The sequence below is a fragment of the Lygodium microphyllum genome, chromosome 30 (assembly GCF_053477565.2).
Source record: "Lygodium microphyllum isolate KBCC chromosome 30, Lygodium_microphyllum_v1.1.10, whole genome shotgun sequence".
Taxonomy (NCBI): Eukaryota; Viridiplantae; Streptophyta; class Polypodiopsida; order Schizaeales; family Lygodiaceae; genus Lygodium; species Lygodium microphyllum.
The window spans coordinates 18,368,154-18,383,417 of record NC_141164.1 but is presented as its reverse complement, the minus strand read 5'-3'; the positions used below and the strand labels follow the sequence as shown (position 1 = coordinate 18,383,417).

At 39.9% G+C, this 15,264-nt stretch overlaps 1 protein-coding gene across 1 annotated transcript; it reads left to right on the top strand.

The window, feature by feature from the left end:
* Positions 1-11,348: 11,348 nt before the first annotated feature.
* On the top strand, positions 11,349-14,377 carry LOC148009593 (uncharacterized). The gene is made up of 2 exons (XM_087673313.1): positions 11,349-12,983; positions 13,121-14,377. The coding sequence occupies exons 1-2, from the start codon at positions 11,823-11,825 to the stop codon at positions 13,868-13,870; spliced, it is 1,911 nt and encodes a 636-aa protein (XP_087529439.1). The 5' UTR covers positions 11,349-11,822; the 3' UTR covers positions 13,871-14,377.
* The last annotated feature ends 887 nt before the right edge of the window (positions 14,378-15,264 follow it).

Here is a 15,264-nt window from a genome sequence, read left to right as displayed (position 1 = left end):
CCCCACTTCTTTACCAAATCTCATCTTCTTCATTGAGGTATTGGTTAACCACAAAGAGCTAGAAACCATGTCAAGCTCTAGCTCAAACCATGATAACCTAGACCTTGAGGCAACCAAGTTCCCATTCTAGAAACCATGTCAAGCTCTAGCTCAAACCATGATAAACCTGGACTTTGAGGCAACCAAGTTCCCATTAGATATCCAACAACTTATTTCATACTATACTAAAACATGAACAAAGGCCAATAGAGGACATGTTGACAGACTTGAAAGCTAAGAGAAGGTTAGAAAAAGATCTTATAATACAAGTGGCTTTATATACCCGAGCCCAAAGGATAGACAAGCGTAGGAAGGAGACCAAGCTAAACCGGGTCCAATGCATATTGGATATGGCAAGAGGAGCCATAACTCGACAAGGAGCAAGGGAGATTGACGAATCCAAAGCTAACCTTATCCCCTCTGAGCTCCTACTTAAGCAATGGATGGATAATACCACAATAGAGAGGGCCATTGCTGCCTTGGCAACCTCACTTCTAAACAAATTCGAGGTAACACCTAGGACCAAAGGCCTGAACAAAATACTAATCATCTCATGAAGCAAGTCGACAACAGTAATAGGGCAATCAATGATTCAAATAGCTTCATTGAATGGTTCGAGTAGGTATGCGAGGTGAAGAGTCTCATGGATGCTAACAAGAGGGCTCAAGTCTTTGAACTTTGGTTGGGAGAGAAGGGTCAAATATGATTCATTAGCCTAGGCAATGCCTAGAAGAATGCCTTCAATTTGCTCAATAACTTGTTCATCAAGCATTTTTCGAAACTGGGATATGCGAATAACTTGATTGTCAAGCTCATGAACATGAGTTATAAGGACAAGGAAGAGATCTAAGACTATATCACATACGTACGCAGTCTCTACAAAAGAATCCCTACAATTGAAGGGCTTTTTTGTAGATCCCTACAATTGAAGGGCCCATGCCTAGAGCAGTGTATACTGTCTTTATTAACAACATTAAGAATGAAGAGGTGTACAAAGCCATGGTGAGTAATTTGAACTTGCAAAGAGACATATTGGCCAACATGTTTGAGGAAGCCATAAGAGTTGATGACAAACTAAAAGAAAGAGGCAACAAGACTATCCGACTAACATGGGTTATTATCATTCACAATAAATGGGCAACTATCCATAATGAACAAACCATGACCAAAACCTACAAGAAAGGAAAAGGATTGGAACTAATGCAAGAAATATCTAACCTAAGACTCGAATTGATGAAGCTATAAGAAGCCCCGAGAAGGCCCATGAGACCTAACATTCAATGTGTGCATTGTGGAGGAAACCATCTTCCAACAAAGTGCCTTGAACCTATATCCAGGACTTGTGCGAATTGTGGATGTTTCGGGCATGAAGCTGTACATTGTCGACTACCACGATACCTAGTGAATAGGCAATTCCATTTTGAACGAGAAAAACCATTAGCTCTCTCAGCACCGAACCTACACCAATCATATCTCTTCCACAGAGTGATGCACTTGTGCACTATATAGAGGAGCCAATGGAAGAAGAGCCATATCTAATCCCTCACATCTCATATGATGAAGAGGGCAATCCATTCCTTATGGATTATGAACCGGTTCTGATGATGATATCGGGCAAAGGCAGGGATTGAGGTAACAATGGAATGCAATCCCAATATCCTTTGACTTGTTGGAATTGTGGCTACCTTGGACACATTTCATCATATTGCCTTGAAAAAAAGTAGATCAACAAAGAGAAGGTTGAGCTTAGACACCTAGAGTGTGGAGTCACACATGTGTACACAAATTGTCCAAGGAAAAAGGCATCCACTAGTAAAGTAAGCATACCATCAGTACACCTAGGACTCTTTGGAGTCGAGTCACTAGATGATGAAGCCACACACATTCCACTAAATGTGATGACTCCAGGCTAAGCAAGCTAGAGTGAAAATACCGAGCCTTAGTAACATAGATGGCTCCTCCATTGGGAAAAAGAAAAAGAAAATATCTAAAGCAAATGTCACCTTAAAGGGTGATAATGCTACTACCTTGACAACGAGGAGAAAGTGCTTGACATGGAACCTAAAATTGCAGTGTCCAAAACTAAGTAGGGAAGTGCTAAGGTAGGTAAGTACCTTGATCCTAAGCACCAACTCGAGATCATAGAGAAAGTGTGAGGTCGAGTAGAAGCATCAATATCAAGGTTGTTCATCATGGAGCCAGCTTCCTCTCCAATCTACATACAATCAATGGCGAGCTAGGGACTTGACCCACATGAACAAACCCAACAAAGCAAGCCAACCTTGCCCCAATAGGACATGAATACAAACACTCAACAACCAAGTGGGAACAAAACCAATTAATTCAATGTAGAACTTCTTAGAGCTCTAATCTCTACTTAGGTGTCGTTGCCTCTTGGAGAATTAAAGAGGCAATACCATCATTTGTGGAAAAATTTCAAATCATGAGTTGAAGGGAAAGGGCATTTGGGACTAGCACACGAATCAAGTGATGAGGCTCATGTCCCAAGCATAATACCTACTTGAATGTTGAATTCCTTACATATTAATGCCTTCTAGGAGAAGGTATTGAGATGCATATAGTCCTTCTAATCATTGCATTTTAGAATAGATTACTCAAAGGGAAATGGTGGATACTAGGGTAGGAGTGAGCATCCTTAGCCATGCAATGTTGCAAGCTTGGGGCAATCTCCCTATGGAAACTACTTGATTCAATGTGATACTTACAAATGGAACAAAATTTTGACCATTTGGAGTGCTATAAGGCCAGTTGATCAAGATAGCTAGAGTCCAGTTCTCAGTAAACTTCATTGTCATGAAGGGCATGGATTATGACACATTGCTAAGAAGACCTTGGATAAGAGGTGCAAGAGTGATAGAAGACTATGGAAATGGATTGATGTTCTTTAGGAATCGAACAAAAGCAATTTGTTTAGATGTGCAAGAGTGATAGAAGACTAGGGAAATAGACTAATGTTCTTCAAAAATCGAATAGAAGCAATGCACATAGAGATGGACACTTAGAATACCTCAGCCGGTGACCTAGATGCTATCTTTGTAGTGCTCAAGGGTGTATTGCATGGCAAACCCAACTATGGCCCCTTGACCAAGTACATCCCATGTCCAAAGGACAAGCACAACTAGATGCACATGCTTGCAACCATTAATTTTCCATTCTCTAATGACAAGGATGATTAGAAGAAAGCAATTGAGAAAGCAAGCACTTACAACATGACTACAAAAGTACGTGCAACTAGGGACAATGACTTGCCTTCTATGCCTTTTTCCACTATGGCTAGTAGCTCAAGTAAGAAATTACCCCTTATGACCTACCAAGTTCCTAAAAACAAATTAGAGTTACGGAGCATCTATTGGGTATCTAATGAAAACACTAGCCAACAACTGTGTGGCCAATCTGATGCCTCTTAGAGATCTAATGGAAGCTCCAAACGGACCAAGGTGCATGATGAATCTCTTGTGCAATTGGGCACTTCTCAAAGAAAATGAGAACTCCACAACATATGAGCTAGCAAATGACAAATTATCTGATGAAGAGAACTTTGATGATGAGTATGTGGATTGTGATTCTGGGGATGAAACATCTAATGATGTAGGAACCATCGACTATGACATATATAGACATATAATTGAATATATCACTATGGATACCAAACCCCAAGAGACCACTGTGTTGCATATTGAGAAAGGAGTAATTCGAGTGGACTATGACAGAACGTAGCTAGAACATCTAGAAGTTGTGGACTATGAACATGTAGGATTAAGCCAAGTTGATTCTACAACTCTTTAGAAATTAGGAATTGCATCCGAGTTATTATCGCCAAGTCGTGAGACACCCTCATCTAGTGAAGGATGTGAATTTAACTCTGAATCCAATGTAAATTATGATTATGATCCCAAGGTGCCATGAACCTCTAAGGCTCAATGCACTAAAGGGGACCTCCTAGTCCACCTACATCGCAAAAGGTTGAAGGAGGAGAAGAATAATCATTCCAAGGATTCAAATGTTGAAAGACAAAAGAAACCACAAGATATACCAAAGGGATTTGCAAAATTCAAGAAAGATGATCGGATATTGGTATTACTAGGAACCAAGAGTCGAGGACAAGCTAGTGAACCCATCAAGTGACCCGCCAATGTCAAGGAAGTCAATTTGGTTGGTGATGAGGAGAAGCCCCCGACCCACGTTTATGGGAGATGACTTAACAAAGGAGGAGGAAACTAATCTCACTTGTCTCTTAAAAGAGTTCTCCGACATGTTTGCTTGGTCTATGGAGGAATTGCGAGGAATAGACCCTAGCTTTATTACTCACAACATCCCTATGTTTCCAAATGCCACACCAATAAAGCAAAGACCTTATGCCATGAATCTGAATCATGCTCATGTAGTAAAGGAAGAGATTGATAAGCTCTTGAGCACTGGATTCATTTACAAAATCACGCACACAAATTGGGTATCACAAATTGTCATTATGCTCAAGAAGAATGGAAAGATTTGAGTGTGTCACCTACTACAAGAGAGTTAATGCAGCTATGAAGAGAGATAACTATACCTTACTATATACTAAGCACATGCTTGAGAAAGTAGCTAGAAAGAAGCCTATAGCTTCTTGGATGGATTTTCATAGTACAATCAAGTGCAAGTTCATCCAAATGACATGCATAAGATAGCATTTACTACCCAAATAGGAAGTGTTTGCTTATATAATCATGCCCTTTGGATTGGCTAATACCCTTGCTACCTTTCAAAACCTTATGTGCACAATATTCAAGGACATGCTGAGGAAGTGGCTAGAAGTATTTGTTGATGGCCTCTACATTCACTTCAATTGAGAACACCTAGGAAAACTTTGCATTGTTTGAGAGATGCAAATAATATGGTCTCTCTCTGAGCCCCTTGAAATGCCATTTTTGAGTTAAACATGCCTGCATACCAAGGCATGTTGTGTCCCGAAATGGGATTGCCACTGATTTCACAAAAGTTAGGGTGATCATCGACCCTTCACCATCGACCAACTGTAAGGGTGTTCAATGCCTCCTTGGCCACACTAAATACTATCGATGATATGTATTGAACTATGCATTGATTGCTCAACCCCTATATAAATTGTAGATTGTCTTTGAGTGGACTGAAGGATGATAGCAAGAATATGAAAACTTGAAGATAGATCTCACCACCTCACCAATTTTATGAGCCCCAAACTAGTCAATCACCTTTTGTGTGCATATTGATGTAGCAAAACTTGTTGTGGGATCAATGTTGTGCCAACCTGGTGAACACAACATGGATTTCTAGTGAGCTTTGCAAGTCTTCATTGAAGCATAAATGAACAACTCCACGATGAAAAGAGAGGGATTGGCAATGATGTTTGTAGTAAAAAAGTTTCGGCATTATCTTTTAGCAACACCATTCACATTCTATGTAGATCATCAAGCATTCATCTATCGTGTTAATAAACCATGTGCAATAGGTAGCATTGCAAAATGGCTCAGTTGCTTCTAATAGAATTCAATTTCTTAGTGGTAGCATGCAAGAGTAAACAACACTACATTGTTGATCATATGTCTCACATAACCACTAGGGATCTAGTGGAAAAGGGCATCATGGATGATTTGTCTAATGCTCACATATTCAAAGTCTCTAGCAAAGAAGAGTTCCATAAAGTAGACTTCACACCCTATTAGGCAGATAACATAGTTCATATTCTTGAAAAAAAAATATGCCTAGTTGAGAAAACTAGGCTAAGGTGACTCATCCATAATAAGGTTCAGCCCTATCAGTTGATTGCTAGTCAGCTTTATCGATTAGGACAATATGGATTATTGAGAAGATGTGTTTACCAACACGAGATGCATGATGTGCTCATATAGGCACATGGGGCAATTGCAAGAGGACATTTCAATGGAGACACAACTACACAAAAAGTTCTTCATCTCAATTGTGGTGGCCTGTACTACTGTGTGATGGGTGTGTGATACAACCAAATTTGTCAAACATTCTGACAAGTGTCAGTGTACTTAAGTATCTCTTCTGAAAGACAAGATGGAGTTGACATCAATGATAGCGTGCAGCTGTTTGGAAAATGGGGAATTGATTTCATAGATCCCATCAGCCTTGCAGCCCAGTACTTGCAAGCTAAATACATAATTGTAGCAACTGACTATCTCACAAAGTGAGCTAAAGGAAGAATAACTAGGAAAAATGATGCTAGGACAACCACAAAGTTTCTTTATGAGCAAGTAATCTCCAGATTTAGCTACCCCATTGAACTTCTGCATGATCAAGGAGCTCATTTTATTAATGAAATCATAGATCATTTGTTATCCACCTTCCTAATCATCATCATACTATCCATAGGCTAAAGATCAAGCAAAAGCAACAAAGTCCTAGTTAATGTGCTTACAAAGATAGTCTTAGTCTCTTGTAGGGACTGGGACAACAAATTGATGGTTGCTTTATGGGCATATTGAATTGTCTACAAAACAGCCATAGGACAGACTCCCTTGAAACCGACCTACGGAATGAAAGCCATAGTACAAGTTGAACTCTTTGTTCCTAGCCTCTATCTAGATTGCTATGCAAAGACATTGGAAAGGCAAGGAGGCCTAGACCAACTGCCTGTAGAATTTGAATATCTCTTGAAAGTGTTTGATTGCCACACAAACATTGATATGTGAGAAGACACTAAGAAAGGTCTAGTTTGACAAACATATCAAACAAAGGGATTTCGAGAAGGGAGACCTTGTGTTGCTCTACTTAAAGTTCATAACCAGAAAATGAAGTTCAAAGGCTTTGGACCTTTCCATGTATTCCAAATCAATAGGACAAGCAATGTGGAGTTGGAAACATTAGGGGCAAGGGGATTGGATTTTTTAATGGAAGCTAAATCAAGAAATGTTACCCGCCTACTCACCCACTACGTGAGCCTCCAGTGTTGCTACCATCCATTGCCATACAGGTTGTCACTATCACAGATATTTATTTCAAAGATGATGAACATGTATCACCAGCCTATCTAAAACTAAAAATCACAATGAGAAAGAATTGCATCATCATGCCCTGATTGATGAGGGAGCAAATAGATCACAGCATCCTCACTTACCAAGACTGGGACATCTCGGCTAATACTAACAATGCCTAAGGTCAACCCATATGGGAGTATACCCCATTCCTTACTAGGGAGATGCAAGATTGTAGTGACCATCAAGACTAAGGGCGCACTAATGATTTTTATGTACTTCCAAATGCTGAAGGGGTTGGAAAAGAAATGCTATTGGGAAGGAACATTCAAGCGGCAAACAAAATGCAATGTCGATTATGATGCCCAACGTATTCATCTCACCCTAACAAATGTCAGGATAATCATGGCTTTCAATGAGGGTAAGCCAGCATCTATGAAGCTAGCAAAGCCACTAGTATCATTGAAGAGCACAAGCCATGAAAGTTGACACAAAGGGCCAAAGAATATTGAAATACTAAATTTGTAAAATCAAGTGGTTGCTAGTGAATGATAAAAGTTTTTTTTCTTTTTTGAGCACTAGGCTCACTCATGTGCAAGTTGTAATTCAAACTTAACATGCATTCAAAAGCATGTGAGTGGAGCAAGTCTGGAGTTTTTAAATTAGAAAGTTTGATCGGTCAACAAGAACTCCAAGGACAACCATAAGTAGAATCATGAGTGACATGCACTCACAAAAGGCCCTGCCCATTTGTTAAAAGAGAGGGACATATTTAAGGTGAGAAATCTTAGTATCATGCATTCTGAGGTATTCAAAATCAAAAGGCTTATCCTCTTCTCTTGGTTTCCATAACCTTCTTTGTTGATATTTCTCTTGTGAAACACCTGCTCTATGTTGATGCATGCATGCTTGGGAAGAAGCTTGAGTGTGAGAGACCTAGCTTGGTCTCTTCCTCGTGATACTCTCTTGGGATACAAGACACCTCCCACCCATCTTCTCACTTCCTTGAGCTTTACTCAATTTTGTGGGATGAAGAGGTAGAGACTATTGTACAAGAGCAGATCCTGAGAGATTGGGCAAGAGGGGGAGGAACACACACACAGGGAGAGAGAGAGAGAGAGAGAGAGATCGTAGGTGCATAGATTGGAGAATCATGCACGGTGACTTCCTCTATTGTGGAGCTCTTGGATTGGAGATCAATGAAGCCCGATGATAGTGAGCACGTGGAATCGGTAGGATGTGAGAAACCCATGGGAAATCCTAGACTAGGAGCAAACCGATGAGTTTTCTCAAATCCTATCTACTCTTTGAAATCTCTTCTACACTTTTTGGAGATCATAGGTCTCATCCTATGAGATTCATGGGGAGTGGAAAGCATGGTAGGAGATCCCATAGTGTGAGAGACTACAAGAAAGCTTGACTTAGGAGAGTGGATGATTGATATGCGTGCTTCCATCTAGATCTGACACATAGACAAATTGATCCTACAACAACTTTGCATCTAAAGCATTTGTGGCAACTCTCCATCCACAACTAGTACTATCATTTTGATGTGGAACCTCTTGCATCTGATACTTGAATCTCTTCGTTGGATCAGCAATGTCTTCATAATTCTTCTCAAAAAAGCTTTTGACAAGTCTAGTAGCACTGCAAGAAAATAATGATAATTAATAAGCTCACGTAATAGAGATGACTATTTGCAACATGTCGGATTAGACAAAAGATGGACACTGATGTCTTCATAATTCTTCTCAAAAAAGCTTTTGACATGTAAGGGGCATTGGAGTCAAAAAGGCAATACTCCATAAATCATCAAAAAGTACAAAATCAATAATTGTATTGAGGTTTGAGGTTCCATCATATGATTTAAAAAATTCTCGAATTTCAAAATCTTGCTTTGAAAAGAGTTCATCTGAGAAAAGTGGATCAACAACCAATATACTTGTTGCAATTTGAGGATTGAGAAAAGAAACATATGCCCTACAAAAAGAGGGATGAAAATACATGGCAAGACAACCTTTGAAACTCGAGAAATCTTCAAAGAAGGAAAAGAAAATGTACACTTATCCTAGGGAATAATACACAACTAAATCAAATAGATAGGTATCCCTCTTTTCTAACATGCACTTATCCTCTAGAGAAATACTAACATAGTCCTCTGTATCAGCAAGGGAAGATACATTGATAGTCATATGCCCATAGACCTTACCCATCCTGTTAAAATTGACTAGAGAGGGTATATTTATCATGTCCTGATAAAATTCTTCTTGTTTTTCAAGTGACACATTTAAATGTCCTTGAAAGAGACTTTTTTGCTTAGATGTAGTCTTTCTGCTCTAAAGATGAGTAACATCCTCAACATCAACATCTTCCTTCTTCCTGGATAATTTTGGGGGACATTAAGGATTTCAAAGGCTTTGGCATTTGTAGTAGTTGGAAAGGGCTTCAAAACCTTGTCAAACCTATATCTTAGTATGCTAACCATGGCAAAGTCCTTATCCATTAGGGCAATCTTATGTGCATGAGCAATAACGATATAATAGTCATTCATGAAGTTAACGATAAAGTCCTTAGTTGCCTCTTGAAAACAGAGTGCATAATAAAAAATTAATACAAAGTAAAACATATTTTTTGTCTAATAAGTAATACCTCTTAATGAATGTATAATAATATAATATTTACATAATGTAGATATAATATAATAAATTATTAATATAATAATACAAATAATTAATGTAGTGATCATAACTTTAAAAGATGTATAATAATATGTTTTGTATTACATATAATATTTAAATATATTATAATAATATTATAAAATGTATCAATATATAATAATGTTAATATAATAATATATTTATATAATAGATATAAATATGATTATATGATATATTTGTGAATAATATAATATACATATTACATAGTATGTATCATTAATATAATAATTGAAAATATTTTAAACGTTATATACTACATTTTATTGTCTATCTTTTAATATTAATACATATTATAAACACATTTTGATTATTACTTTTTATGATGATAGTTAAAATATTTTTATTCTTAGATAATGTTTGAAGAAATATGAAATCCTTCTAAAATAATTTGCTAATATTAATGCTTTAATCATATATGTTTTATTAAAAATATTTTAGTAAACTTTGAACATAAAAATATTTTTTTATTCTTATGATATTGTTTGTTCTTATCCTATACTAGACTTAGTTATGAATTTTAAGTATTAATATTTTGATCAAATGTTCTTTTTAAAGGTATAAATATATATTTAATAAGTACTATTATAATAATATATAGCCTTGAAAATTATTATTATATTATTAGCTTCATATCTTTTGAATGACTCACTTTAAATACGTATTTTAAATTATAGTATGATGTGCTTAAATCTCTGTATATGTGTGCATGCATATGTTTGGATATGTGCAAGTTGTGTTTAATAGGTGTATGTCTATTTGTGTGGTCTCATAAATGTGTGTCTTCTCTCTCCCTGTCATCATTTTTATTTTCTCTCATTTCTTCCTCTTCCTCATGTCTCTCATCTTTCTTCGCCTTATATGTGTCATATTGTGTATGCACGTGTGTGTATGAACATGTTTAACCACAATTTTCAAAGAGTCGCCTTTCCCTTTGGCATAATCATATCCTATCTTCAATTTAAAAAGAGAGAGAGAGAGAGAGAGTGTGTGTGTGTGTGTGTGTGTGTTCAATTAAAAGTGAGGGTGTGTGTGTAACAGTGTATGTGTTCGATTGAGAGAGAGAAAGAGAGAGCAAACGAGAGATTATATAAAATAACGGTGACTACACCTAGTCGGGGCAACATCAATCGTTCCAACTTTCGTAGTCCGCGGACACATTTGGATGCCAATGCACAACGAGACAATACTTTCAACTAAAGGAGAATCTTTGCCTAATTATAAGAATGGAATCCCCACCAAAGAGGAGAGGGAAAAGCTTGAGAACCAATGGGCCAAGCTACTTTTCTTAGGTTGGGGGCTATTGAGTGTCTAAACATTATGCTAGATAGATTACACATAGCCCCGCCTCACCCTCGAAAAGAAAGCCCTCTCTATTTTTTAATACCAATGTCCTCCTGAGTCCTAAACTTGGGAGAAGTCGGGAGCCTTCTGGTCGGTCTTTTTTTGTAATGCGCTTTCCATTTCTCAAAGGTCAAAAATATATTTACAGCACCATCTCAAGGGGGGGTGCAAAATTCAAATGTTTTGATTTCTGTATAAGCAAGCGACAAAATTTCTATGGCGGCTGGAGCTCCACATTCAAAAAATTTCAGCACGAGAGAGAGGGTGGGCCAGGAGGGGAGGGGAGGGAGAGAGGGACTCGGGAGTCGGGAGAGACTCTTCTCCAGGCTCCAGTGTAATCATGGAGAGACAGAGAGAGGTTTGACAACCGCGTTATATCAGTTCTTCTTCCCTTCTCGGCTTCATCATTCACTTCAGTCTTCACCTCAGTACTTACTACTCTGATCTTGTAGCCTACAACACAAAACTCCAAACCCCCTCGGCCCTCCCCCCCCCCCAAACAATTATGATGCCAAAGGAAAAGGCTATTCAGCTTCTACAACCGTATTGATAAACTGCCCCACCACTTTCAAAGTATAAATATCTTGCTGATAGGTTTTAGGCCAGTCAATCCACCATTGTTCCAGCTTGCAATCAATACAATTCTGCATATACTATATGTTGTCTAAGAAGCTTTTCGGTAAGTGCTTCCACCAAAAGCAATTGTGAGCTTTTAGATCAGGCTTGAGCTCGCAGCTGGCATGCCAACATGGGCTCTTGCTTCAGTAAGCATTCTTCTTCCAAGGGATTGCGTCATCCTGATTCAAACAGAACCTCCAGGCCTGATTCAGAGCAAATCACAGCAAAACAAGCCAAGCAGGAAGAAGGCATTCCCCCTGCTACTGCATTCAACCCCTCCATTTCAACACCACATGAGGCTGAAATTAACAGAAAGCAGCAATGCCTAGGTGATTACCCTGTTTCAGATGAGCAATGCCTAGGTAACTCCCCTGTTTCAGATGATCCACCTGCCGCACGACCAAACACAGAGCTCAGGTGGCGCAACATCGAGCAGAATGATAGCAATGAGAATGCGCCCTCTTGTGAAGCTCCCATCGATATTGTTTTCTTACAGCAATTGCCTGCTATGAAGGATCTACCTGCACAAAGGCACCTGCAAGGGGGCCAGCAATTTGCTAAAATAACACATAATCAAGAAGAGTACATCCCTGACAGATCTCTGGAAGCCAGCAGGACGAATTCCATGTCCAGGAGCCTGTCTGTGGAGCAGCCTCGATTTCCGAGAGGAGCTCAGCCTTCTTCCCCTTCAAAGAGGCTGCCAAGCAACCGTGCCCTTTCAGATGCACCGTGCCTTCTTCGAACCTCGTCTGCTAAGGTTTCCAGCCCCTCCAAGGGGGGCGCAGGAGCCCTGATTCGTACTGCAGTGTCTACAAAAGCCAAGCCGGCCAAAGATCACTCTCTCAGTGCTTCTGTCACTTACAAACGGTCCGCTAGCCGTGATTGTCTATGTGAGCTTTCTGCACGAACCGTAAGAAGACCATCTCCTCCAAAGAAGACTCTGCCTACAGCATCATCTCCATCTGCATTGTCGTCACGCGATGTGGTCGGCAAGCTTATCAAGCAACCTAGCAAGGAAAATTCTGGAATGACAAGACCTGTCAGTCAGAAGACTGGTGGGGAGAACTTGAACCACAGTGGGAGATTCCCTGTGCAAAGAAACATAATCCCAGATGATCATGAGCTTAATAACTCACTCAGCAATAGGAATGTCCGGCGTAGGGAGAAATCGCCTCTGAGGAGGACTTGCCAAACTATGGTCACTCTACAAGGATCCACGATAACCAGCGCTGCTCCATCCAGCAACTCGGATACAATCTCCATTCATCAAGCTGACAGTAATTCGAACAAGGTACATCCCTTCTACATTTCAAGCCAAGCCTGCCATTTTTGCTCTCGACTTTGGATTTTGTCCCATGTAGCGTGTGTTTGCACATCACTTGCCTTGGCTACCGAAGTATCTAAACCTGATTGGTATGTCCCATGCAGAATAAAAATGTTGCAGTCCAGAGAAGAAATGCAGCACAAAATAGGATGCCTTTGCATGAAATATCTGACATTACCATATCTCAGACTAAGAGGGGAGATTTGAAGTTGGACCCTCATAAAACTGTTGGCAATCTAGGGAAAGAAAATGAATCAAAGGCTGTACTAGAGTGTCCAGCCAGTGCCAAGAACAAGGAGCACGTTAAAAAAGCACCACTTGAGATGGAGACTGGGAAGGGTTTGTTAGACTTTGCTGATATTCATGGCAAAGATCCCTTGGAGGCTAAGGCAGAGAGCTTGGTACTGGAAGGCAAGTCAGTATTGGGTGCATTCAAAGCTTTGGAAGAGTATAGGTTGAAGTCCCTAGACTCCCTGTATCACATGGATGACGATGCTGCAGCATACTCATGTCTGATGCCTACATACTCCACCATACGGCCAAGCCAGCCCTTCCAACCAGGCCTTGAAGACTCAGAGCTTCCACGATCCTCATCTGCGAAAAGATCCTGTGAGCCCTTCCTTTTTCCTGATGTGCAGTCTCTTCTGTTGCAGGAAGATGGATTGCAGTTTGCAGGTACCGAAGCGGCCATGTCTGCCTCTCTATCCAAAGCATGCTCCATCCTCAGAGCAGTCGCAGATCTCAACTTGGGGGCATCCATTCAGCCGCAAGGTACAGATTCTCAAGATGAGATTGAATGCCCAAATCTGCTCAGTTTCCAGTTTGAATGTGGGGAGTCTGGCAGGCGAACTTGACATTAGCTGATCAAATAACACTATTCATGCTCCCTTTCATTGAAAGTATGGAAATTGACAACATTGACTGGCTTTAAGATGCACCCTTTGCAACATTACATGATAATTTGAAGTAGGCAAATGACACACACACCATTGGCTATGATTTTAGAGACCTGTGGGTTTATCATTCCGCATCTGTCAGATTACACATCAATGTGGCTTAAGTATTTATACATGTATTATCGGGCAACAAGGCTACAAACTGTGACTGCATATGAGCTTCCTGAATCCTCACTAGTATACTGCTGGTCCGCACTCATTGTACTGTACTTTCTGGCACTACTAATTTGCTGAATATGGCAGGATATTACTCTGCATTGCTGCGAGCAAACTTCCTGACATTAAGGTTTCGGTGCTTTGAAGAAACAAGCCAAGCGAGCAGCTAATAGCAAATCCTTGCTTTGATGTTTATAGTTGCATTCTTTTTGTTAAATTATACTCTTCCTAGATGATTGAATGAAGATGCCTTCTTGAGCTTGACTTTGAAATTTGCAAACTGTTTCAAGTGACTCTTTTCTTTTTCGAGAATGCCTTAAGTTGTCTTAAAGCAAACGATCTGCGGGGGTCAGTCCATATCCAAATAAGCCCCGCATCCAAAATAGCCTAAGACTAAGGTGTCTTTCGGCCCTTTTTTGGAAGGTTCGAAAATTAGCTTCCTTAACAAGGGTAGAGTACTAAGAGCCTCGCATGGACCACATTGGCAGGCAGCATACGCATGTCTCATGGACACACAAGTCTAGAGTTTGTAGTGGCTCCCACTGCCAATAAGCAGAACACCGTGTGGAAGGGGAACAAAATGCAGTGGGAGGAGAGAGAAAATGCACTCGAGGTGCGAGGAATAATGATTGCCAATGTGTGCTCTACACATTAGTACGGGTCCCTTCAAATTAATGGAGCAAACCTTAGTCCCTTTAATTTTAGTGAATACTAAGATGATTGGCCAAATTCCCTATTTAGTAGGAAATCAAGTCAATAATCTCAACCACGTGTCCATAAATTGGATTCTATGGACTCGCACAAGTTGATTTCACTTGTGTGTGGCCTAGTAGGAAGTCAAATTGACCTAGGCATAGTCAATAGAGTCAAGTTAATGGGAGTGTTGCTCAACTACTTGACTGGTGCTCTTTAAATTGTGGGACTCCAATAAGTGCAACAAGTATTACTAGAAGTATTGACACTTAGTAGACTTTGCAAGTTTGAGTGCGGCTCTGTGTGCGTGTGCATGTGCGTGTGTGTGTGCCTGTGCGTGCGTGCGTGTGCGCGTGCATGTGCATGCGTGCGTGTGTGTATGTGTGTGATATTACCAAAAAATGTGTGCGTGCGTGCGTGCGTGCGTGCGTGCGTGTGTGTGT

Excerpts from the sequence above, each read along its gene's own strand:
- LOC148009593 (XM_087673313.1), top strand. The coding sequence starts at position 11,823 with ATGGGCTCTTGCTTCAGTAAGCATTCTTCTTCCAAGGGATTGCGTCAT. Across the intron at positions 12,984-13,120 it reads CTGACAGTAATTCGAACAAG|AATAAAAATGTTGCAGTCCA; the intron begins GTACATCCCTTC and ends TGTCCCATGCAG.